Source organism: Mycteria americana, chromosome 9, assembly GCF_035582795.1.
Source record: "Mycteria americana isolate JAX WOST 10 ecotype Jacksonville Zoo and Gardens chromosome 9, USCA_MyAme_1.0, whole genome shotgun sequence".
Taxonomy (NCBI): Eukaryota; Metazoa; Chordata; class Aves; order Ciconiiformes; family Ciconiidae; genus Mycteria; species Mycteria americana.
Window position 1 is genome coordinate 13424086 of NC_134373.1, and position 24065 is coordinate 13448150.

The window sequence follows — 24065 nt, forward strand, 5'->3', positions numbered from 1 at the left end:
TGTGTGTTTGTGGTGTTAACCTGCCTTGAAATCTCTCCTGAAAACCTTCCTACAAAAATCTTTGTTGAGCTCTCAAACTATGAGCTTCTATCCTGCAATTAAATCTTTGCCAGATCAATATTTATTAGATAGACTTCTTACATCAAAGCAAGTGTATTTTCCACATAGAGCTAATTTAAGTTAGGAGTGTTTGCTTCAAGGGGTTTTACAAGGAATGTACTCAGGACCCATGCTTGTCTTCCAATTAAGTTTACTGGTTTAATCAGGGGTATCAAAACATTCAGGGATTCATCCAAACTCTTTTACATGTATGACAGGGAACTGATTTTACAGATGCTCTATACATTCTCTATTCTCAGTTGTAGGCCAAATAATAGAAATCTGAAAGTCAGATAATCCTTTTACCATTGTTCCAAAGGAGAAGAAAAACCCCTGAAAATAATCTCTTCCCTTAAGTGACTTAGCCTTTTTTTAATAATAAAAGCAACACATAACAAATTAAACTAGTGACACCATTTATATATACAAATGTAATGCACTTGCCCTGACCATGCCAAATCTGATTATGAAATATATAGTATAAAAGACAGGTTCATAGTATTTTAGGAGACATAAATTCTTAAAATCTTTTTGTTTTACATAACTAGGAGAATCTACAAAATGAAATAGATCAAACCTGTTATGAAAGCAAATCAAGAGAAGTATGTCCAAGCCAGAGATTTATACCCAGAGCCTTCTAAATTGAAACATATAGGACCATCTCTTCCCAATCACATGTAATCTTACCGGTATGCTCTAGGTTCTACATTTATACTGATTCACAGTTCCAGTTTACATGAGAACCTATCAATGAAGACAATGTAGTATTTCAACTTAGAAACAGGGAAGACTGAAAAAAACTTGCATACAACTCATAAATGCTGCCTATAAAAATGTGAAAACTGTTTAATAAGCATATAACAATTAGTTAAATTAAGGAAAAAGTGGAGTAAGTAAACAAAAGAGTAATTGGTCGCTTAAGTAATGGCTGTGTTAAATTAGTAAATCATTCATTCAACCATTTCTGGAAAACAAAACAAAACAAAATTCTTCTTTCATAAGCCTGCAGCCATACCATCTCCTTAAACCTCTTCTATTAGCCTGTACAAGTCTTCATCTGTTGTATGGAATAGATCCAAGGAGAAAGTGTGCATACTGATTCACAGCAGGTAGCTGGTTTCCTTCTGAATAAGCACTGATCCAATGCTGTGTCTTAATAGCAGGGATACTGTGATACCCTTGAATGACTGATACTAAAGCGAGAGCCTGACCATACAATTTCAGTAAGAATCAAGATATTTTTTCAGAACGCAGAGTAGTCACTTGGTATTCGACTAAATTCTAGTGTGGGTAATTACTTTCTGCCTCCATTTTCCCTGTAGTTCCAAAGAGAGCGTGACTCTGCACAACAGCGTGCTACCCCAGAGTACTGTGCTTCCACTGCTGTATTTTTAGCAGCACAAAAAATTACTGTTTTGTAAATGCATGGAAGTCCATTGAGCTGGGAGTTATATATGATGTGTCTAATTTCATCACATGTGGAGGTGGCTTTTGTCTAGTTCAGCTGATAAAATAGTCCATAATTTTTTATTTTGGGCCTTCAGGAGAGCAACCCCAGCTACAATACTAGCACCTCAGAGTAAGTTGCTTCATGGAAGTTGCTGGTTTATACCAAGGGAATCACAACACCCAGTTTACACGGACAAGGCATTACTTAAAATTTACTGAAGATTATACAACAATGGGAAGCATACAACTTTCACACACCTGTACAATATTATCCCAGACTGATAAGAGCAAGATATGAACTAAGTAAGGGCTTGCTTCTGTATAAATTCCCGCTAAAACACATGCCCGCGCTTACCCCAAGTCTGTAATTGCTCACTGAAGAACGGTCTGCTACCACTGAATGGCTACTGGGGCCAATACAAAGCTGTTTTGTCTGTCCTCATACCAGCAGCAATATAAAAAACATAGTCCCACAAACGTCTATACACATACTGAACTCAAGACCATCCTACTGCCAACCCCTTCTCCTCACAGCGCTACCAACACCCCCACGCCCCACCTAGTCAGAAGCCATTTTGTGTGTAACCGACACCCAAAGGCGCCGGCGGGAGCTTGCGCGCGGGAGACGTCCCTTCCGTCACTACCCCACCGCCATCTTGTGGGACCTAGGTAGGTTTGCTGGTACAGCTCCGCGTTTCATCTCCTAAGGCAGACTATAAAGCAAAACGAAAAGCATAATCCTTCCCTCGCCTCGCCCCAAAATCCTTAACGGCCGGATTCACGATGAAATCGTAAGGGTTAGCGAACGTGGCTCGGCAGATATATAAGGATGGTAAGGCGGCTAAAGCCAGTTTCCTCGTCCCTCAGTGAGGGGAGATCTCTGCCTTCAACAGCATTCCTATCTACGCGCAGAGGTGGCTCAGGTCTCTCCAACAGCCATAAAACGTACGAGCGAAAAGCGCTCCGCGTGTCTTACTGATGTGAAAGGGCAGCATACTCGAAGCCACGCCCGGCGCCGGGGAGCCTGTTGCCAGGCCAGTACCGCCCCCTCCTGCTCTCCACTCCCCATGCCGGACCTGGCCCCGCTGCTGCAGATGAGACCTCCCCGGCGCGTTTGGGTGCGTTATGCCTTTCCCTCACACATCTATTCCCACCTTGCGCCTTCAGTATAGGCGCCCCAACGGTCCGTGCTCCGGGATCGGGTCCTCCTTCCTGTCTAGGCCGGGTCCTTACCGGGGGGCGGGCTGAGCCGAGTGCGGAGAGCCGGAGCGCCCGGCGTAAGTGGGGCCTGAGCCTGACCTTGCTCGGGAGGAGGAACGAAACCCGACGGTGCCCATCCGCCTGAAACGTCTATCTTGCAGAGCGGAGTTTCCTCTCGCTTAATTTTCCGAGTATGATTAAAAATGACGTAGTTAGAAAGTTGCGTGAAATCTGCATAAACTCCCTATGGTAAAACTAGTTTTAGTTTGGTTTTTTTGATTGGGAGGACTGGGGTGTTAAACTAGTGTATCTCTAAATGGAAATTAGCATAGTCACTACTAGTTTACACCGAGAACAAGCTATTTAAGCCTAATACAGTAATGAGAAATGAGAGTTTCTGCGGGATTTCCCTGTTTTCTCTAAGTATCTCCTAGCAAATCCTCTTTCTTTTATAGGGAAGTGTGAAAGTTGTGGAGCATGCTCCAAACAATTCAACACTTTGAAAAATGCCAGATGATACAGACTCAAAATGCAGTTACCTTTGTGTGGTTTCACAGCTAGTGCCTCCTGTAGTAAAGTAACCTCCTACTCTCTCCCTCTAGCGCAGGGGCTTCCATGTAAGCTCGTCTTGTGGAACAAAAGGTCATTTTCCAAATCAGAACTACACCCACTGATGTTATATCCTGTTTTTGCTGCTGCAGAGATGGTTGTGAAACGTTCAAGAAACAAATGCTGTCAGAAATGACAGACTGTAATTGTAGCCCATGTTTAGAGCGTGAAATGTTTCCCTGCTTCTCTTGAAAGACCTTCCTTCTTAATAAGGCCTGATATGTTGATTTATCATTACTACAGGACATTCCTCTTTGCCTTGATAATCAGATTGATATTTGTATATTGTGCAGCATTTGTGTTGCAATCATGGGAACAAGGGTTTCATGCATAGTATTAAAGAGCAAAGAATAAAATTGCTTGAGCCATGTACGCGCATACCAGCCTCCACTTGTTAATGCCAGCAGGGCGTTACTGGAGCCTTGTGTGTCTTTGTGTGTGAAGTTTTAGTATGTTGTTATTTCCTGCTGCTTGTGGGAAAAAAAAAAGAAAAAAAAATCTGTCCCTGATTTTGATCGTATTCTGTATGGACTGGGGGCAGTGTGAAATAGTTCAAAAATAGAAGTATTATTAACTTTATTAGCTTCATAGAAGCTAATGAACATACAGATGTTTTTCTGTCTGTTTTAGTGTGGAATGGAAAGGATTTGTGGTCTGAGGAGTAAATACACTTGCTAATATTCTCAGGTGTTTACATTAAAAAATTTCTTCTTGTTAACCTTGTTAACAGTGTAATACACAGGGTCAAAAGTTAGTGCAGACTTAGACAAATATGCCTGTGACAAAGGTGGTTTCCTGTGCAGTGTGTGAGAAATTCATCAGCTGTAAAATCTTACACTTTGTTCAGGAAAGTCTCAAAGTTAACTAAACCCAGAAACTTGTATTTAAGTGCACTTTGGTACTACCTCCTTGAGATGTGTTTTCTCTCAGACCTCTTTCGGGGACAAGGGGACAGATGAGTCACCCTAGAATCAGTGATTTTCTTTCCAGAGACCCTAAGACTATTTCCCAGAAGAGTCCTTCCTCTGTGAAAATTTAGGGTGATAGTGAACTAAAATAGCCAGAGTTACAGAAAACTTTCCCCTGACCAGTCATTTTCCCTGAGCATGCCAGGGGATTTCCTGGTTCTTTGAATACAGGACGAAAAGAGATTGTTGTTGGTGTTGTTCCATGTGTAGGCCTGCCCTTTCACTCACTGTTACTGTCGTGATCTTGCAGTATCCTTGTATCTGTCAGTGGTGGTGGTTGTGTTAGACTTCAGCTATTTGGAATGATTCTGGATTTCTTATAAATTGGGAATATAAATGAGAATGTGTAGTACTTTAGGTTTCTTTTTTTAACCATCTTCCTGCTCCATAAGCTTTGCATTGAAATCTTTACTCAATGGATGAAACATTGAACTCAAGAGGAAAACACTCAAGAGTGTTTTCTCACAGCAATATTGGCAAATTACACATGCACATGTACACACAAACTATTGGGGTAGCTTTATCTCTGATGACTTTGAACTTTTTTCTTTTCTTTTGAGAAGATAAGCTGTTTTTCCTCTCCTCTTTGTAAAGAATTCACATTCAATAATTCTTATCGTTGCAGGGCCCAGATAATCTAAATTGAAAGCCAGGCTCCTGGGTTTTACGTTGTCATTGCTTTTTGCTTTTTCTGTATTTGTTACAGTTATCCTAACTGTATATGTGACATTTGCAAAAGTGGTCATATCAGATGGAAGGGTGAAGCATGATGCCCTTCACCTCTCATGGTGAAGTGGATCTGGCTCAGATGTATGCAGATGGAATGTACTCGGCTTGCCTCAGTAGTGGGACATTGCTGCTATCAAAATATGGTGACATGGTTTTTGGATGCAAAGTTATAAACTTTTATTTTATACTAAACACTTACTTCATGTTGCTCTTATTCATTCCGCACTCAGGACCCTGGGGGAATGAATGTTATTGACAGATCACTATATGTGTGCAGTTGTTTTTCCTTTTATTTGGAGCATCATTCCTGATTCACTGGACCAGTGGAATCACAGAAGAACGCATGATCCTAGGCCATTTTTCCTTGGTTTTCCCCCACTAAAATTAGGAAGTAGCCCCCAGCAGTAATTTGTGATGTTGATATTTGTCCAACAGAAAACAAGCTGATGTAATCAACTTTGTCTATGGATCATCATTGGAAAATACTGGATGGAAACCAATGTGTGCTGGATCTGGATCAGGGATTCGGCAATGGTCAAATGCCAGTCTTCCAATGTTCTTGTGGAGAGGCTTGCATACAGGTGAGAGAGTTTCAGCACTGGAAGTATTGATCAGCATTTTTTTTATAATGAGCATGCGATTTATCTTGTATAAAGGAAGTTCACAAAAATAAATAATTCACATGTGTTTTTTAAAGGCAGATTGTTTTTAAGATAACATATAAATAGTAATCTTGCATGTCTGAAATTTTAACTCTGTAGGAAATTCCTCCCCACCACACATACACACACACCTCTTTTTTTTTTAACTAGTTTTAAAAGATTAGATAAAAATCAACTAGAGTAGTTTTTTAAAAAATAAAGTTTATCTGAGATTTCTGAAAATGGCCAAGAGTTGTTAAATTCCCATCTCCCTTTAGAGTGAGTCATAAATAAGACTTCCTCAAGCTCTTTTGAAAGTCCCAGCTGTATGTACCTGGGAGATGCTTTCATATGAGTGTTTTGTGCCTCTCCTTTCTTGACTGCATTATGTCCTGAAAACAGTCTTTTTTTTCCGTAGAATTCTCAGAAATGTTTGATGCTAGATTGAAAATAAGAAGTTAGGAATAAATATGCTTTTCCTCTGATAGAAAACTGTACAAAACACATTCTAGTGCATGAGGGGTTCCTCTGCTTATCAGAGGCCTGAAAATTTTCCCACCCTGCCTTTCCACCCCAGCTGTACAAGTGATAGCATTGCAGGTCCATGTGTGAAATAGAACAGGTTCAAAAGTACAAATATTTTGTCTACCCAGTTTGGTTTTGTTGCAAACAAAACTTTCCAGCTTGCTATATTAAAAATACTTTGGTTCTGGGTATTTGAAAGGGGCAGCTTCTACAGATGTTTCATTTCTGTTTGTGAGGTTTTTTTGTTTGAACTGTTTGCATTAGCGTTAAATGTTGTTGCACTTCTTAGAGCAAACTGCGTTTAATTCTCCCAAGTTCCTAAATGGTGTGATGCGATGAGGGAAAACACTGTGTTTGTGCTTGTCCCTTTTGGGTTCTGGAGAACAGAACTGTATCAGAGAGGATAGGTGTTGCTTTTTTCTGGTTGTGTGCTGTAGCAGGAGTACTATAATTGTGTTTTCTCTAGGTATTTAGCACAGTCTGTGTAGAACGCACACAGGAGGCTGTGATGGGGTAAGCAGGGTACCTGCAGCCTTGTTAACTGTCAGCTGGAGTTGAATGCTCTGTGCTTCTGAAAATGAGCCAAAGTGGCCTCAGTACCATTTTGAGGACTCTTGCATATACATTAGATCTCATTTACACTGTGGTATGGAAGTGCAGGAGTACTTCAGCTGAGTAATGCTTGGGTTTTCTAATGTGGTGGGTTTGTGATATTTTACAGCTTGCCCGTGCTGCCCTTCCTTACCTACCCCTTCCATTTTGCTTCTGAAAGTGGGACCTTGAGGTCATAGCAGCTACTTGTGTTATATTTCCCTAGTGATTCAGACATGCTATCAGCAAGATTAACAGTGCCTTTTTTTTTTTTTAAATACTGATGCTTTGCTATTGAGACTGTCAGCAACAGTGTTGGAGGAGAAAGCCACTGCGGTCTTCGACTCCATAGAAAATACGGCTTACTGGGATAGATGTAGATAAAGGAGACTTTGCCCAAGGAACTTGAATTTGATATGCTCTTTTAGTGGGCAGTGGAACCCAATCCATGGGTTTAATTGAATCCAACTCTTACTCCTTTTCTGAGGAAAGTCAGGTGGATGTATAGAGCTATTTTTCATTTATACAGCATTGGAATTAAACTCATCTACAAGTTTGTGGGTTTGTTTTTTTTTATCTCCTTAATGCATGGACACAATACGTGACATTGTTGATTGTGACTTCCAGAATGTGTAACAAAAGGCTGAAAATGCTTTAAAAATGTTATCCAGGTGCTAGAATCTTTCAGTGTATTAGGCTTTGAAGTCAAATTGGCTTTTGCTTTTCAGAATGGTTTAAACAAAACTATGCAGTACCGTGACTGAACTCCTTGTAAGGGCTAAGATTTGTCTTCATATTGCTCATTTCACCTTTCTCCATGTAGGTAATGGGGATCAGAGAAGGTTAGATAGAATTTCCCCAGTTGGTGGCAGCAGAAATTGAGCATAGCACCCTACTTTGTTAATCACAATGGTGGGGTTTTTTCTACGTTTGAATTTTTATTTCAGGTTTCAGTATGGTGAAACGTGAATGTCACATGAAGAAAAAGGCAGTCTATAGCTTATCTATACCTTCAGAGTTAACCAATTTGCATATTTAAGGTTGGAATTTTTTCTTTGTGTGGTTCTTCAATCTTTTTGAGCGTGGAGGGGGTGTGTGGGGAATCCTTAAAACCCCAGTAACTCAGTCAGGTTGGAATCACTTTAAATCATACGAATAAGTAAGAAAATCCACATGTTCCTGAATTTATAGATAATTAATGTTTTAAAATATTACATATTATATTGTGAATGTTTCCTTTATTTTGACTTAATTTAAGGCAAGGTGCATGCCTGATAGCAGCAATTTTATATGTGGGGGTTTTTTAATTCTTTTGTCAACAACGTGTGGTTACACTACCTCTTAGCTCCCAAAACTCTTCCTGAAAAAAATGCCTTGAGACTTTTAGGGGAGAAAAGGTGGTGGTGAGCAGGGCGGTGGAGGGTTGCTGGGAAGAGATCGGAGCTTTAGACTTAAGTTGCTGTGGAACTTAACCCTTATTTCCAGAAACACTTGAAATATCACTCATCAGCAAGCTGATGACTTTTGTTTCACTTCCTATGGAATTTACAGACTTGTGTTAAGGTAATTTTACTTTAAAAAGAACTTCCATTTTTTTCTGATTAATATGACCTACCAAGTACTTTTTGTTCTGTAATGAACAGCTGGGAGAACCCCTTGAGAACAGGTCTGTGTAGCCTACGTTGGTGTTTTAGTTGTAAGTGAAGTACATCAGATGGGAGAGTTAACTGTGAACTTGTGCAGCAGATCACTGATTTTAGTACCTTTTATTTCTCTCCCACAGAACTGCTTATGTAAAAATGCATCTAGGTAAGGATGAACACCAGAGAAGTGCTGTGGTAGACATGGGCTTCATGTCATGTTGGCTTCCTGTTTAAAAAACAGTAGGCTGGCAATTTTAAAGGGACAGCGACAAAGTGATGACCAGGTGCCAAGTGCCAGCTGTCCTTATTCACCAGATTGAACAAGAATTGGATAAAGAAGAAGAAGAGATGATGGTTTTCCTATGCCGAGACCTTGCTCCTGACTTGGCCACTGCCGACCTTAGAGAGCTCTTGGTGGCTTTGAATGAGAGGGAGAAATTGTCTTTTCTTGGCTTGTCTGAACTGTTGTACAGAGTTAAGAGGTTTGACTTGCTGAGGAGGATCTTGAAGACTGAGAAAGCAACAGTGGAAGCTAACCTTGCCAGGAGTCTCAGAATTGTCCCTGATTACAGGTAATATATCTATTTCAGATTTCAAGGCTACTCTATTTTGTTCAAAATGTGTGTGGGTTGGTTTTTGTTTCTTTTTTAAGTATGTCTTGAAGGTAAAAGAAAAGCAGAAAAGGGCATCGTATCTAGAGCTATAGTGAAAAGAATGTGTCAAGTTTAATGCCTAAAATAAGCCTTAGTAGCTTTTTACAAGTCAAGGCTTTAGAAGCATCTATCTTTAAGGAGTTTGTATATGTTAATCAATAAAACCAGTGATGTTTGTACAGTTCTGGATTAGCAGATAGAAATGACGCTTTAGAGGAACATCATTAGTTAGAGATACTTTATTTTCTAGTTTGCTTTGGGCACATAGCCTTGTGGTATAGCTTTTCTCAGGGGACCTGTCTCTTACTACTTTTTACTCTGTAGTTTTAAGATGCTTAAATTAAGAAGCTCCAGTTATTTTATTTGAGAGACTTCAGAAAGAAATATATGTACTCATAAGGAAGATTTTCCTGTGTTAACTTCTCAGTGAAATAAAAACCCTGTAACTACTAGGTAAAAAAGTTAAAGATGTGTTCTGTTGTCTCATTCTCTTACTTCATCTCTATTGAAATATTAAGGAGACTTCTGTTTTTCGAGGAGTGGCTGTTGCACAGTCAGTCTGAGTAACGCAGGTGCTGATGAGCAAGAGTAGGTATTTTGTAATTGGATCTTGGAGCAGGATAGGCTTTTTTCCTGTTGTTTAATTGGGAATGGTACATTAAGACTGGAACATGGGAGAAGTTGGGTAGTTGGGCAAGGGTGGGATCTTGCTGAAAGCTAATCCTTTAGAAATGTCTCAACTTTATTTCAGGGTACTGATGGTAGAGATTAATGAGAATCTGGAAAAAGAAGAAGTGAGTTCTCTTGTTTTTCTACTCAGAGATTACGCACCTCGTATGAAAATGGCAAAAGATAAGGTAATGTCTTTCTGCTGGTCTTCTCTGGAGTAATGAGAGATTAAAGTAAAAAAGGAAGTATCTAGACAGCAAAGGAGGGGAGACAGTACTGCAAGGGGTAGTGAGGCAGGAGAAGCCGGAAGTCAGGAAGTGGAGAAGGAGTAGTGGCTTCTATTTCATTTTTGTTTTTTAATTCAATGAAAGAAGCATGAGAAACAGTAAGAGGGAACAGTGAAGACTTGCTGTAATGAATGGTGTTAGCATGAACCTCACAGGCAGAAGGCGTTGGGGGAAAAAAAAATCTTTCTTCAGTATTACTGATCTGAAAGTTCATATATGAAGGATCTCAAACCAATAATCATATGAAATGTATCTTGAATTACAAGGTCACTTTTTGTGTTTGTGTTCTGCTTCACTTACAAAAGAACAGGTTTGTTTTATTTGTGCCCAGGTGGCCAAGAAAGCCAATGGCGTCCTGGCTTGTATCAGAAACAGTGTGGCCAGCAGAACTAGGGAAGTGATCGTGTCCCTGTACTCGGCACTGGTGAGGCCGCACCTCGAATACTGTGTTCAGTTTTGGGCCCCTCACTACAAGAGAGACATTGAGGTGCTGGAGCATGTCCAGGGAAGGGCAACGAAGCTGGTGAAGGGTCTAGAGCATAAGTCTTATGAGGAGTGGCTGAGGGAACTGGGGTTGTTTAGCCTGGAGAAAAGGAGGCTGAGGGGAGACCTTATTGCTCTCTACAACTGCCTGAAAGGAGGTTGTAGAGAGGTGGGGGTCGGTCTCTTCTCCCAGGTAACAAGTGATAGGACGAGAGGGAATGGCCTCAAGTTGTGCCAGGGGAGGTTTAGACTGGATATGAGGAAATTTTACTTCACTGAAAGGGTTACCAAGCACTGGAACAGGCTGCCCAGGGAAGTGGTTGAGTCGCCATCCCTGGAAGTATTTAAAGGACGTTTGGATGAGGTGCTTAGGGACATGGTATAGTGGTGGTCTTGGTAGTGTTAGGTTAATGGTTGGACTCAATGATCTTAAAGGTCTTTTCCAACCTATACGATTCTGGGATTCTGTAATTATGTCTTTCTGTGCACATCTGAATTCTGCATATTTGTTTTAAATGATCTGAGAAAGCAGAGACTCAATAGAGAGGGTTCAGAAAACTTGACCACTGTGCAGAGAAGACTGAAGATTTGTCTTCTTCCTTTGAGGTTTTTTTTCTTTTCTCTCTTTAACCAAAGAAGGAGAGAGGCCTTGCAAATTCCCCAAAGCTTTTCTTATCTCTTGCTTTGTGGCATGTGAGGTGACATTCCGAGTGGCTAGCTTTGTAGCAATAAGGAAATGCAAAACTGTTTCCTCAAAACTTTTTATTTCTTTTTTAGAATATAAATTCCTAGTCTTCATTACTTCTATGATAATACCAAGAATTCTTATATCTTCCAGATAATTTTATTAGTGTTTCAGAAGGTAATGTCCCTAGTTCTTGGATATACAACCTTTATGACCTCCCCACGTTATTTTCTGGGTTGCTTTGTTACTTACTGATAGGGAACAAATTACTGATATGACAGTTTGGTTTTCTGTTGCTATTCTAGAGTTTTCTAGCTCTTGTGATTGACCTGGAGAAACTGAATTTGGTGGCTCCTAATCAACTGGATTTGATAGAAAATTGTTTTCAAAATATTCACAGGATAGACCTGATTAGGAAGATTCAGAAGTACAAGCACGAAGGTAAGATGCTATTTTTGCGCTGGTTATTCTTGATAGCAAGGATCAGATGTGCTCTTACTGAAGATAAAATTATGAGTTACAAGTCAGAGTATTTGCATGCTTCACAGATTTAGGCTTTTAAAACAGTTGATACATGATGGTGTATTTCTCTGTGTGTTTCTGTTAAATTTTCAGCTTTAATGCCCTCCGTTCATTCTCAGCCAGTATATGTAAATGCACTTCAGGCATCTCTCCCTAATCTCAGTCTGATTGATCCTCCTTATAATTCAGGGGTAAGTATACAATAAATGAGACAGATGCTTTATTTCTAAATATTGTCAGACATTGAAAAGGGATTCATCTTTGCAGAGCCTAAGGAATGAGAGATTGCTAGTAACTAAAATATTACTTGGCTTATTTCTCTTATTCCTGTTATTTGCTGGGTTTAGAGTCTGATTTAAATCTTCTGACTGAGAAAGATCCCCTTTAAAGAGCTTCTGTGAATTTTTTCCTATTAGTTGGGTATATAAAATCTGTTTCTTGAAAGTTTTTCTGCTACTCTGGAGAGTGAAAAGTTTTGCTTTGTTCTTTGCAAAACATATTCTTCTTCTTTGTACTTCTGGACTTTGAGGAAAAGTAGCTTTTTAACTTTGCAGCTGAAGGTTATGGCTTTTTAAGGAGAGCTTTTCAGATTTTTTCTTTTGTGTTTTGTTTTAATCTCATTTTAACAAAGTTAGCATATCAAGTCATCAAATCCTGTTGCATGCAGTATTCTTTATATTTGGGTTAGGTCTGGTATTGTAATAGTATGACCTTGATTAAAGTCTTTAGCCTTGCTAAATGAATTTGACGAGATTATTTCTGTCATGTATTCAGTAAATATGTATGTATAAAGCTTATGTACAAGACACCAGTGATGCAGTTTGTCTTTACTAACAAAGCCACAACAGCTTTGTTTTCCAGATTACTGATCAGAAAGATTTTGCATTGACTTCCCATATTATGATAATATTGTTATAATTTCCTTTCTAATTCAGTGAAAGTTCATCCCTGGTGCTCTATAGGAAACAAATTCACATCTTCAGAGTTTGTTTGTTTGTTTTACTATTTTAGGGATGAAGCTTTTCTTTGCTGTGTGTGGCAAACTGGTAATTTTTTTCTGAGGAGGAAGGGTTCGGGGCTTTTTGTTTGTTTGTGGTTTTGGTAGGGGTTTTTTTACTTGTTTTGTAATTCTAATTAGCTGATAGATGTGAATCTAAAATATGTAATCCTTTTATTGAGGAAGAAAAATACTATTGTGTTATATTTTGGAACATATGATTATTGATTCTTGAAGGAGAGAGGGAAAATACACCTTTTTCTTCATTTTAGATCCAGAATGTGAACAAAGAAAAACCACAAAATGGACAAAGTCTTATTCTAGGTAGGAGAATTTTGTCTGAGTTTTGATGATCTAAAAGAGACAAAAGATGCATTTCATTGTATCAAAAGGACTGCTGTTTGATAGCTGTGTTTATGGCTAATCCAGTTGATACCACCAGGAACAGAGAGTATCTGGTACTTCTGAAAACTGAGCCTTGCCTTATTGTTTGCTCTTGTATTTGCTTTGCTCGTGCCGCCAGATCTTAAAACTTTATTGAAATTGTTTTGGGCTTCCACTGTCACAACTTTTTAACAGAATAAATAGTTTATTAATAAAATAATGGAAAAGGTTGACTAGCCAGCTCTGGAGGCCCTTGTAGTGCAGCTGTGTCCATTAAGTCTTGAGCAGGAAGTTTTTGTGTCTGTTCAGTGGTGGACTCTCCACCAGGCCAGTCAGGAAGTTGTCCAGTGAGTAGCAGCTTCTTACCATGTGTGTTGTGTTCTTTCTGGAAACCCAAAATACCTCTCAAATATGGTGATTTTTAAAAGAGAGTTGGCTGAATTCTCCCAGTGTAGGAGAGATTGTTTGTTTGTTTATTCTAGTCACAAGCAATGTAGAATGCAATCCAAATAACATTTCAGAAGTGAAAATTTTGTGGTGTGTTTTTTTTTTTTTTAACTTCAGTAGCTTACATAGAAACTAAGAGGTCCAGATGAGCGAGAACTTGGCTGAACTAGATAGGTTCCTCTTTAACTGATTTGGTGTCAAAGAGATGTCACTGGTACTTACATACTGAGATTACTTCTGTATGTTTTAACTGCAGCAGAACCAGTCCACATGTCCATTCAGGAATCGGGACCAGTGTCACATAAGGTATGTGCTTGTGCATATGTATGCATGTAAATATAATAAAAACCTCTGCAGGTATTTACCTTAGTTTTCTTTGTGTTTGATTTTGAGATTTCCTTTAATTGCATGCAGACAGAATGGTCTGTACATCCATGTCTTCCTCAGCCATAAACAGGTTCTATGAATGCTTTTGCAGAATATATTTTTAATATAAAATGGAAGCAGCAGTGTGCAAAATGCATGTACATGTGATGTGTGTGCAGAACTTGTATATTTATTAGTGGAGGCTAAGTCAAAACCTGTTGGAAGTCAGATCTCTTGCCATATGCATTAGAAATGGCAGGGCTTCTTTGCATGCAGTAAATTTTGTTCGTTATTCTCTCCTCGCCCCTTGCTCTCCAGGTAGAAGACAGACATGCTTTGGGTATTAATGAGAAGAATGGACTACTGCTATTTTCACTAGCTCTCCTGTAGGCCAGGAACCAGGGAGTTACCTATAGTAAATTGACTGTAATCTTTTTAAAGGGGAGAGGAATTGTGATAGAGTCATTACAGATTCTTTAGAAACAAGGAGGTTATTCCACTAAATAAGGAAATAAATGTTGTTCTGATGAGCAGTGCCTGCTTGCATACCTGAAGAACACAAAAGTTCTCTACTTTTATTGTGTTGACAATATGAAGCTTATAGCTCCTAACATCTCAATAGCAGTTACACTTAAGGAAATTAATTTGGAAGTACTATAGAAGGATCATTGCTGTCATAGCCCAGGTCTTTAAAAAGCCCTTCCACCCCATACAGATTTGGGGGGTTTTTTGTTTTGTTTGTTTGTTTTCTTGGGGGTTTTTTGTTGTGTGTTGTTTTCTTTTGGCGGCAGGGGTGGGGGGTGTTTACATCTGAAGACCTGTCCAGGGTTAAGGTTCAGTCTCAAACTTGCTTCTCTCATTTCTGGTACAGTCTTAGTCTTTGTTTAAGGATCATTATGGTAGTAAGATTGTATAACACAAGGATGCAAAAATTAAGCCTGTACTGGACATAGGGAAAAGAATCATTAGTCCATGTCTCATGATTTTTTGTTTTTGTTGTGTAGATAAGATGTATTACATCCCAGTAGACAGACTTCTGCTAGCTACTCTATGGAAAAACAACAGAATGTAATTAAATAGATCTGAGTGGTTAAATTTGAGAGAAGAATCAAGTCTACAAGTTGAGAGAGTGACATATTAACTTAGTATTTGTCCTTCACGTTCCTCAGGTGTTTGATGATCAGTACAGAATGCAAAGTCAACCTTTAGGAATATGCCTGATAATAGACTGTATTGGCAATGACACAGGTAAGTCTCTGGAATTCAAAGTTCCTTGTCTTGTTAATCTCAAATAATTAGAACAATTTAGTATAAAGAATATGATGTACATTTACCAGCCAGACTAGGGTAATGTTGTCCTAGTCAGCTAGTATATCAATTCTAGTAAGTTTTCTAAAGCAGAGTTGGAAGGCCCAACCTGAGGTTAAAGCCAACTGTCCTAACTATTGCAGACAATGTTTGCTTTTGGAGCAGAATCTCTGAATGAAAGAACTTATAAGGAGATAGACTGAATTTTGGGAGGGACAAAAAGGATATTCAGAGACCAACAGAATAGTTAAGCTTGGGTCATACAGCAGGTTATTGGCAGAGATGGTAAAGATAGTGTTTCCTACCAGTTAACAAAACCAAAACCAAAGCTGTTGTGGATTTGAAGCATAATCATATTGGAAACCACAGATTTTGAATAGCTGAAGGCATGTGGTCCTTTATTAATAATGCACATAGGCTTCTGTTACATATTGCACAGTTTAACTGAAACTGTCACCATTGCTTTATAGGGAAAGGAATTTTTCTTCCTCGCCTCTTGGTTTAGTTAAAAAAAAATTTGCATGTAGAATTCAAGGTAGTCAGTGCCATGGTTAAAATGTGGGTTTTTCCTGATTGCCTTTGTAGAATCCAAAAATTAGATTCTTGCATAAGCAAAAAAAATCCCCACTCTCTAATCATTGGAACACGTGAGGCTACGAATAAAAATGAAGAAAGTAGTTCCAGTCAGTTCTGTAATAGGCTAGGAGATGTAGGAGAAGAAGAGGGTTTGTGGACATATCTTTTTCTCATAACTAATAGTCCAGCAGATGGACCAACTCAACATTATTTGTGTAGTTGTTGAAGAGCAGGGGATGCAGAGCACAAACACAGAAGGTAAAATTTTGATGTCTGCTTGACAATAGTATTTTAGGAAAATGGTATAAAATAAGACACTTAGTTTGCCATTAGGGTAGCAGGAACTAGAACTGATTCACAATCCTGCCATGCATGGAGAAGAGGGACAAAGAAGGCACTTAGTTACATGCAACTGGGAAGCATCCTTGGGATCTGATTTCAGTAGAAATTAAATTGTTCAATCTAAAGCACTTCTTCACTTCTACTCTCAAAAAAAGAAATATACTGACTTTGCCCCAAGAGGAAAATAAAACAAAGACAGCCTGCCAAGGACTGAAAGACTGCTGGGGGTGTGGCTGTTGGGATCAAACATTCTACTCTGTCCTCTTGCCTGCTTGTTTACTTTCCTGTTCTTTTTCATGGTAGCTTTAGAGAACAAACAAACCTTTTGACGCAAGAAACCTGTTATGCAGCCTTAATCTGGAAGGTAGCATGATAGTCTGCTGCAGTACCAAAATGATTACTTATTACTTGGAGTTCTGTTTCTTAAAAGCAAATGCAAAAAGGATTGCTAGAGAAATTTCAGCGTGGAGAGCTAAAGAAAACATGAGGTGTGAATATATTTCATTGTCTCTAATGGCATATGAGCATGTGCTGACCTGATTTACTGAACAAGAGTGTTTTACTATGCCAGGTCTGAGTTTTTTAAATGAAACAGTAAGTATAAAAGCAGGTAAGGCACGTACACTGGAGAAAACAGGAAGTAAAGAAGGAACTGCTATTTCAGTTCATAGTCACAGATACATAAATTTAGATCTACTCTTCCTTAGAAGGCACAGATCTTTTGCACAGGCAGTATACTGTGCAGACCCTTTTGTCATAGTAATTGCTACTAAATACAAAGATGTGCACAAAATTAAAAATCAATGCACGTGCTCTTCATGAGCTTATATGGTCATTTCAGTACTTGTACAAGAACAGAAGGTGTAAATGTGACAGAGGAAGTCTGCTGACCGGAAAGGACAAAAATGGGTTACATGTTTAGCATCTGGCATGTCAGATACACCTGCAAATCATGGCTCTGCTGCTGTTGTGCCGAAACCACCCAAAGCAAGTGTTAGTGTGCCTCAGTCTCCATGCATGTCTGCATTGGATGCAGAAGCAATTAAATCATGTGTATGTCTCAGATGTTTAATGTCACCAGTACATCATCAGCATTTTAACGTGATAGAAAGCAAGAGTTTCACTAAAACACATTACTGTGCTAGTGAGATTCAGGAGAGGCAGGACATACATCATTGCTTGAAGGAGTTTGTTAGAAAGGCATTCACTACTCTAAGGAGTTGTTGTGCCACACTACTTCTGAAGTCTGAAAATACCAGAGAAAGAGAAGATGGCAGGGAAAACATTCAAAATTGTATCTGTGGCATGCATTAGAATCTGTAGCTATCCCAAGATTTAACCTGAGGAAGCTGAACCAATAATAGATAATGTAGGATCAAGGACAACAACAATTGAAAATGCCCAGTGTAAACAATGTGAATTCATCAGATGCTGATAAAATTCAAATTGAAACACACCTTGCTGTTTTGTAAATAGCTGCTTTTGACTATCCATTTGGAAGCCAATTTTTATTCTTACGTTGTAAACAATCAAGGGGAGAAAAGGGTAATTTTTTATGTAGAGTGGAGATGCTCAAAAGTCAGTGGAGGTTTGTTGGGGATGATTACTATGGAAGAAACAGCTGTCTTGTGATCTCAGGTTGCAGCATGTAATGCTGTGTTTTTCTTGCCTTAAAGTAAAATTGCTGTACCCAAAGCTTACCATATATAATTTCTGATTCATTGTTAAACTAAGGTATCCGCTCTAAGTTTGTTGGGTTTAATTTTTTGTAATTGTGACACTTAGAGTGTGTCTATGTATTGTGACACTTAGAGTGTGTCTAAGGTGACGCCAAGTTTTGTATCTTTGTGTGTATGTGTACCTGCTAGTGAGGTAAGTAAGTTACAGGAAAAGTGCTCTCGTTGCTGTAACTCTCGTTTTGCCTATGTACTACTGCCCTCTAGTGGCCGGAGTGCTCCGTCGGGTATATGACTGCTAAACGGTATTAAGACTGACTCTTCCACCTGAATTGTGAGAGCATGTTTTATTGCCTAAAGGAGAGGGGATTTTCCTTTCTATTTCCAAATTTAAAAATGTCTGCAAAGCTTTTGAATTATTTTACAAAATTTAATCAAACCAACAGAACTGGAATGAAACTCTGTAGTTCCTGCTTATCACCTCGCTACAGTATAGAGTTTATCTACCCTGTATTTTGCTGAGGAAAGTTATGAGTTCTGTTCCCTGTTTTCACTATCGGCTTTTTAAGGAGAACAGTGTGGTAGTACAACTCGTGCTTTGCTGCCATTTACCTCTGAAATAGCCTCTGCTAATTAGGGATTGTTAAACTTTTGAAGTCAAGGAACAGTCTAGCTTCCTGTGTCTGTAAGGCATTTTACATAAACATGGCACTTGATATTTCCTGTCATATCAGAAACTGTGCATGGGCAATGTATATGTGGTTTATACTAAAGATACAATGCTACAGGTATGAGTCATAGTAGTAGCTTGTGGTTCTCTGAACACTTAAAAAACACCTGTGGTTTTAACCACTGGGTATCTGGTTTCACTCCCATATTAATAAACATCCAAAGTAGTTATTCAGAGCATAGCATGTTTTCCTGCAGCACAGGTTAACACAAATACAGTAGAGTTAAATCTTGATTTTTGGCTATCTGCAGTTTTAATTTCTAACACATTTGAAAGGGTTCATAGTTCAGCTTTTTTTTTTTTCCCCTGAAAATGCCATTCTGTCACAGTTAAGACTCCAGTGTCCATTCTCCACCTGGAACTCATCACTTGAAGTCCGTTTTATATAATAGGAAGCATAAATGACTGCAGTAGGTTCCTTTTTGACTGATGAAAGGGAGTCTCTGTGTTTCCTACGCAGTCCTGTATATCCATAATAACCATTCAGAGTAATTTTGACAAGGTAAAAGGTGAAACAGACTTCCCATGCTATCCAGATCATTCCTTACCATTTCAAGAATGTTCTGTGTGAAACATTTTCTAATGTTTTCTCTTGCCTGATATTTTAAGTCCTAGGAACTTGGGATACTGACTCTAAATGAAAGCATGCAAGCGTCTGTGGAATTTGGAACAGATCACATGCCCAGTAATAGTGTCTTTGCTTCATGAAGTACATAAGTCATATTAAAGACAACATGCATATAGTATTATAAGTATGTAGTATACTGTGATCAACATCAAGTACTCCCAGTTTTTTTAAACATTGTGATGAAATAAACATCATCTTTCCAATAGCAAAATACTATAAATAGTGTAATTCAAGATAGTTCAGATTGAGCCTTGATGTGCTGTGATTTAATTACATCTTGCTTTTTTCAGATGTGTTGGAAGAGACCTTCAGAAGCTTAGGCTATGACATTCATTGTCACAGATATTTAAATATGAACACCATGAATCAAACATTGCTTGAAGTTGCAAGGTTGCAGAAGCACAGAAATTGTGACAGCTTCATTTGCATATTGGTCAGCCGAGGAAGTCCTCAGAGCATCTTCTGTACAGACCATACCTTTTCTGGATTCCCTTTGGAACGAATAAAGAAATACTTTACAGCAGACTCATGTCCTGAACTCCTAGGAAAACCGAAGCTTTTTTTTATTCAGAGCTACATTGTGCCAGAAAATGAGCAAGAATATACTAGTCTGTTGGAAGTAGATGGGAATGATGAGAAAATCATTGCTAATGCAAAAATCCCTTGGAAAGTCACTATCCCACAAGTAGCAGACATCTTTTGGAGTCAGTGCAAGGTGGATGTGTCTACACTAGAAAAATCTCCCAGTTCATCCTCATATTATCTGCGTTGTCTGGCTGAGCTACTCCGCAATCCTCATAAAAGGTAAATAAAAAAAAGAGGAAAAAATAACCCTTTTCCTATGACAGCCTGCTGTCCTAGAGAAAGAGAAACCTTAAGTTTTATCCTATCTGGTCCTGAAAAGTGTCTTCGTGCTGTGTCATAGGTTAAAAGACAAGTATATCTGATCCTGGAACGATGGTACAGGAAGGTAGTCTAAAGTAGGAGTGAAGTTTCTGATTCTGGAGAGTAAAATTAAAGTGTGTTATGGCACTGGGGCTTGCAGAGTGAGAAGGGAAGAACCTGTCCTTAGTAACATATGTCAGTGCTTTAGAGAGGATTGGAAATCTTCCTTCTCCAAGGTAATGAGGCACACACCAGGCTTCTGTCAAATTGAGGATTGCCTTTTATTATTAAGAAGGCTTCTGCTTGCAAATATAAAAAATCAGTGCCAAGTTCAGAGAAAAGGCAGTTGAGAGGGAAGGATTTTGTCCTTTCTTTAGATCTAACTAACCCTCTCCTCAGGGAGCCACTAGATTGCCAATTTGCAATCTTGAATTTAAACTATCAGAAAACTTGAGTCTGTCTAAACAGATTATCAAAAGGAATCTGAGCAAAAATCAGGTATGTTTGGATATATAACTTACCAACAAAAGTTTTCTTTGTACAATTGATCTACCAGGGAGCTAGCAACTGTTTTTCAAGGTAGTTGCAGGGTTAACATTTAGTACCTTTTTACAAACCCTAAAACCTTGTAATGAAATCACAGATCATCATGTCAGCATAACCAATATCACAACAGTGATTTGGGTTATGACAGTTTGTTTCCAAAATGCATATTCAGCCTTGGATTTTAGAGGTGTAACCTCTGCAATAAAAACTGAAATTTGAAACTTTCTCCTTGCTGAGTCTAAAGTTGCCTTTCTCTCTTGTGGATTCTTAAATGGTGTCTTGTTTCATTCTCTAATAGAAAGCTTTTACTTTTGTTGCTGCAGGAAACTCTCTATATTAGATATCCATACGGAACTGAACAGAAAAGTCTATGAATGGAATAAGACCACTGACCCAAGCCAACAATACTCACTTCTGCTCCAGCACACACTGAGGAAGAAACTTTTTCTTTCTCACACTTGACTGCTGTTGGAAAGGACATGTCTGAAGTGGCTAACAAGAAACACTTAGTGTGATCCAGACAGTTTCACACATACTTTTACTTTATGCATTGTTATTCCGTATATATCTAAAGTGCCTATTGCTTCCAAACCCAGGGATTTAGAAGCATTTTGGTGTATTAAGGCACTAGATTTTGTATTTTAATATAGAAGGCTCTGAAAGCTTGGATGAGAATGGCAGCTATTTTATAGCACTGCAACAGATCTTAACAACGAAGTACAACAGGTAAACCGGGTGGAAAAGAGTTCTAAACTGTATAGCTGTTGGGTTTTCCAGGATTTTGTGTTTTTATTGTTTCATTGTTGTTTTTTAGCATACCTATTAGCAGTGCACTGATCTAGGTTCTTCTGTTGATGCTTAAAACAAATACAAGCCAGTGCAAAACACTGAAATTCACTGGGTACTTTCCCCAGCACCTGGTAATGGAAGATGTGTCAGGAAAGAATGCCTACCCAGCAATGCCAGTTCTTCATTAACGAGTTCTGGCTTGCATGCCTCCACAGACTAGCAAAACAGAAGGAGGAGAGAGGTGGTCTTTTAAATAATTTGTATTCCATCTGCCTGCTGCATTAGAGGTTGTGATTCACCCAGAACCCTGTGTCGTCAGTACTGTCCACAGCACACAAAGGTTATATGTTAATAAATGAGACAGTCTGCCATGTTTTGGGCTATTTATGTTTTCCACTGATGCAAAAATGAGTCCACATGTGGCAGGGCTTTACAGTAATCTACCACACAGTTTAAAAAAATGTGGGATTTTGGCAGATGTTTTGTGGAAGCTGAAACATGATTCACACTTGTTGCACCAGGCATAGTTGTAAAAGTACACTTTATCATGTTTGGACCTAAATGTCGTGTAGCAGCCACTGGCTCTTAAGACTGCATTAAATTAAACACCCCACCCTCACTGCTTTTGCTTATGAAAAATGATATGTCTTTATTAATTGATTTTTTTTTTCAAGTTGCCCTTGTTCTGAAATACATGAGTGAAAATTGTCCTAAACATAGAAATTTTTCTCCAGTGGAGCAGACGCCTAACATGAAGAGTTCAGTTAACATGCTTGTTACATAACAGTATAACCTGGATGAGTTGTATTGAAATTTACTGTCACTGAATTTATGGCATTCTCTTCCCTCCTAAAGTAGGCCACTTGCAAACTTTTAATACTGCTAATACAGTCTCCTGTCCAGGAAAAAAATTCAAGGCCTTGGTGTGCTTTGCTTGGTTTCTGGTGTAGTTACACGATACCTCCTTCTGGCATGTGTTTCATGCAAGCAGAAAGGAAAGGGGTTTTTGCTAATACGGGATATGATAGTTCCTTGAGCAAATATACTGCAAAAAGATTTTTTGCTAGTGTAGCTGCATTTGATTTGAGCAAAAAGCAGGTGTGCTTACATATATAACTTCACTAACAATGCTTTTCATTGTAGACCAAGTCTAACAGGCTGCTAGTCTATTGATACTATGCATTGTGTACTATCAGTATACATTAGTATATTGATAATAATTAGGAGGGCTTGGCCAGTAAACTTACTCTGGTAGCAGTGACTTTTTATTCCTCGATACTATGTTGTACTTCTTAGGTGTTAGCTTGACATAATTTTTATTAACTTTTTTTTGAAACCAGGCTTCTTAAGTTTCATTCAGAAAAAAACAAATGAGTTTTCAAGTAGCTTCTATAATTGAAAGTAAAAATCACTTCTCTTTGGCAAAAGTAGATATTGAAGTCTAAAAAGTGCTCAGGAGTCCTTCCTTGTTATGTAATGTAGACACAGTCTTTTCCTGGCTTAAGAGGTTCCTAAACTGCTGATTCATGAGGCTTGTTAAAGAGTATACCAAGAGGAGAAACCCACTGAGCAAGTTTTGCTTTACAGTCTATCCATATAAAATGTTAAGATTAAAATATGTATTTATATTAATGTACCATTTTGTGTAATATATAAAGTACACTTCATATCATTTGGATTAAATCTTCACTCGTTATCTTTTTTTAAGTTTATGTTCAGTTTTATTTGCATGTTAACTCTAGAAAGTTACATACATGGTTGTGATGAGAAGAAATTTTTGCACAATTTAGAAAAATAATTCACTTGTATTGCAAGCCTAGGCATTCCATACTTTTCTCTTTCCACTTCATAAGCTGTAGTGTCCTCTTTAATATATGGAAACTTTAGTATATGGAAACTTTTTAATAGCTTTGAATTGGGAAATGCAACCCAAAATTCTATGTTAAACTGTGGGTACATGTGTTATTTGTGTTACTGTGATTTTATGTAGGCACAGGCACAAGAGGAAAAATAGAAAATAGTATTTTGCAAAATTCAGACGTTCCCTAACAGCTTGTTCTCTACGAGCGTTAACGTAAAAATACTAAATGCAATTTCATGATATTATAGGTATGGAAATAAATGCATCGTAGTGGGGCTGGGAGAGGGGGCAGGTCTTCCTTTCAGTTTACTGTTTTCTAAGGAAGGGCCTATTGAACTGGTCCTTTTCTTAAACTAGTGCCATAGTGCTTCTGGCTTTAAAAATACTTTGCATCTTAAAATTACATTCGTATGTATTCCACGCACTCAAGTAGAGAACTTACTGCGTTGCATCAACAAAAGGGTCTGTATTATATGTGATAGGTAATAAAAATAGCATTAATTTCTAACCCTGAATATTTAATAACTGACTATCTTACAATAAAATAAAGCACGAGTGTAATTTTGAAACTCTACCTTGCTCATGTTTCATGGGGTAAGAGAAGGATTATAAAATGACAGATTTGGAATCTTAGAAGTTACTACCTGTAGTGGCTGGTAAATGAAGCAAATGGTGTAAAACAAATATGTTTTCTGTGGTTGTAGAAATAAGATGTGATCCCTAGTTATCATATATATGTATGTGATGTTAATAAATGTTATTTATTTCACAAATTAA

General features: G+C 38.4%; 1 protein-coding gene across 8 annotated transcripts; it reads left to right on the top strand.

The window, feature by feature from the left end:
• The first annotated feature begins 2521 nt into the window (after positions 1–2521).
• CFLAR (CASP8 and FADD like apoptosis regulator) lies at positions 2522–24061 on the top strand. Of its 8 annotated transcripts, none has more exons than XM_075512360.1 (11): positions 2522–2666; positions 5490–5635; positions 8595–9026; positions 9859–9964; positions 11537–11672; positions 11847–11944; positions 13023–13074; positions 13838–13887; positions 15117–15195; positions 19498–20011; positions 20962–24061. In XM_075512360.1, exons 3-11 carry the CDS (start codon positions 8731–8733, stop codon positions 21098–21100), a joined length of 1470 nt encoding a protein of 489 aa, XP_075368475.1. In that variant the 5' UTR covers positions 2522–2666; positions 5490–5635; positions 8595–8730; the 3' UTR covers positions 21101–24061. The 8 variants fall into 8 exon arrangements, with proteins under 8 accessions (XP_075368475.1, XP_075368477.1, XP_075368478.1 ...); XM_075512362.1 differs by having other exon boundaries at positions 13841–13887; XM_075512361.1 differs by lacking the exon at positions 5490–5635 and having other exon boundaries at positions 2603–2666.
• Positions 24062–24065: the final 4 nt, after the last annotated feature.

What these genes read in the sequence shown, in the direction of transcription:
- CFLAR (XM_075512360.1), top strand. Translation starts at nt 8,731, where the DNA reads ATGACCAGGTGCCAAGTGCCAGCTGTCCTTATTCACCAGATTGAACAA. An exon ending in TCAGAAGTACAAGCACGAAG is followed by an intron (nt 11,673 to 11,846) that starts GTAAGATGCTAT and finishes TTAAATTTTCAG; the next exon opens with CTTTAATGCCCTCCGTTCAT. An exon ending in TGGACAAAGTCTTATTCTAG is followed by an intron (nt 13,075 to 13,837) that starts GTAGGAGAATTT and finishes TTTTAACTGCAG; the next exon opens with CAGAACCAGTCCACATGTCC.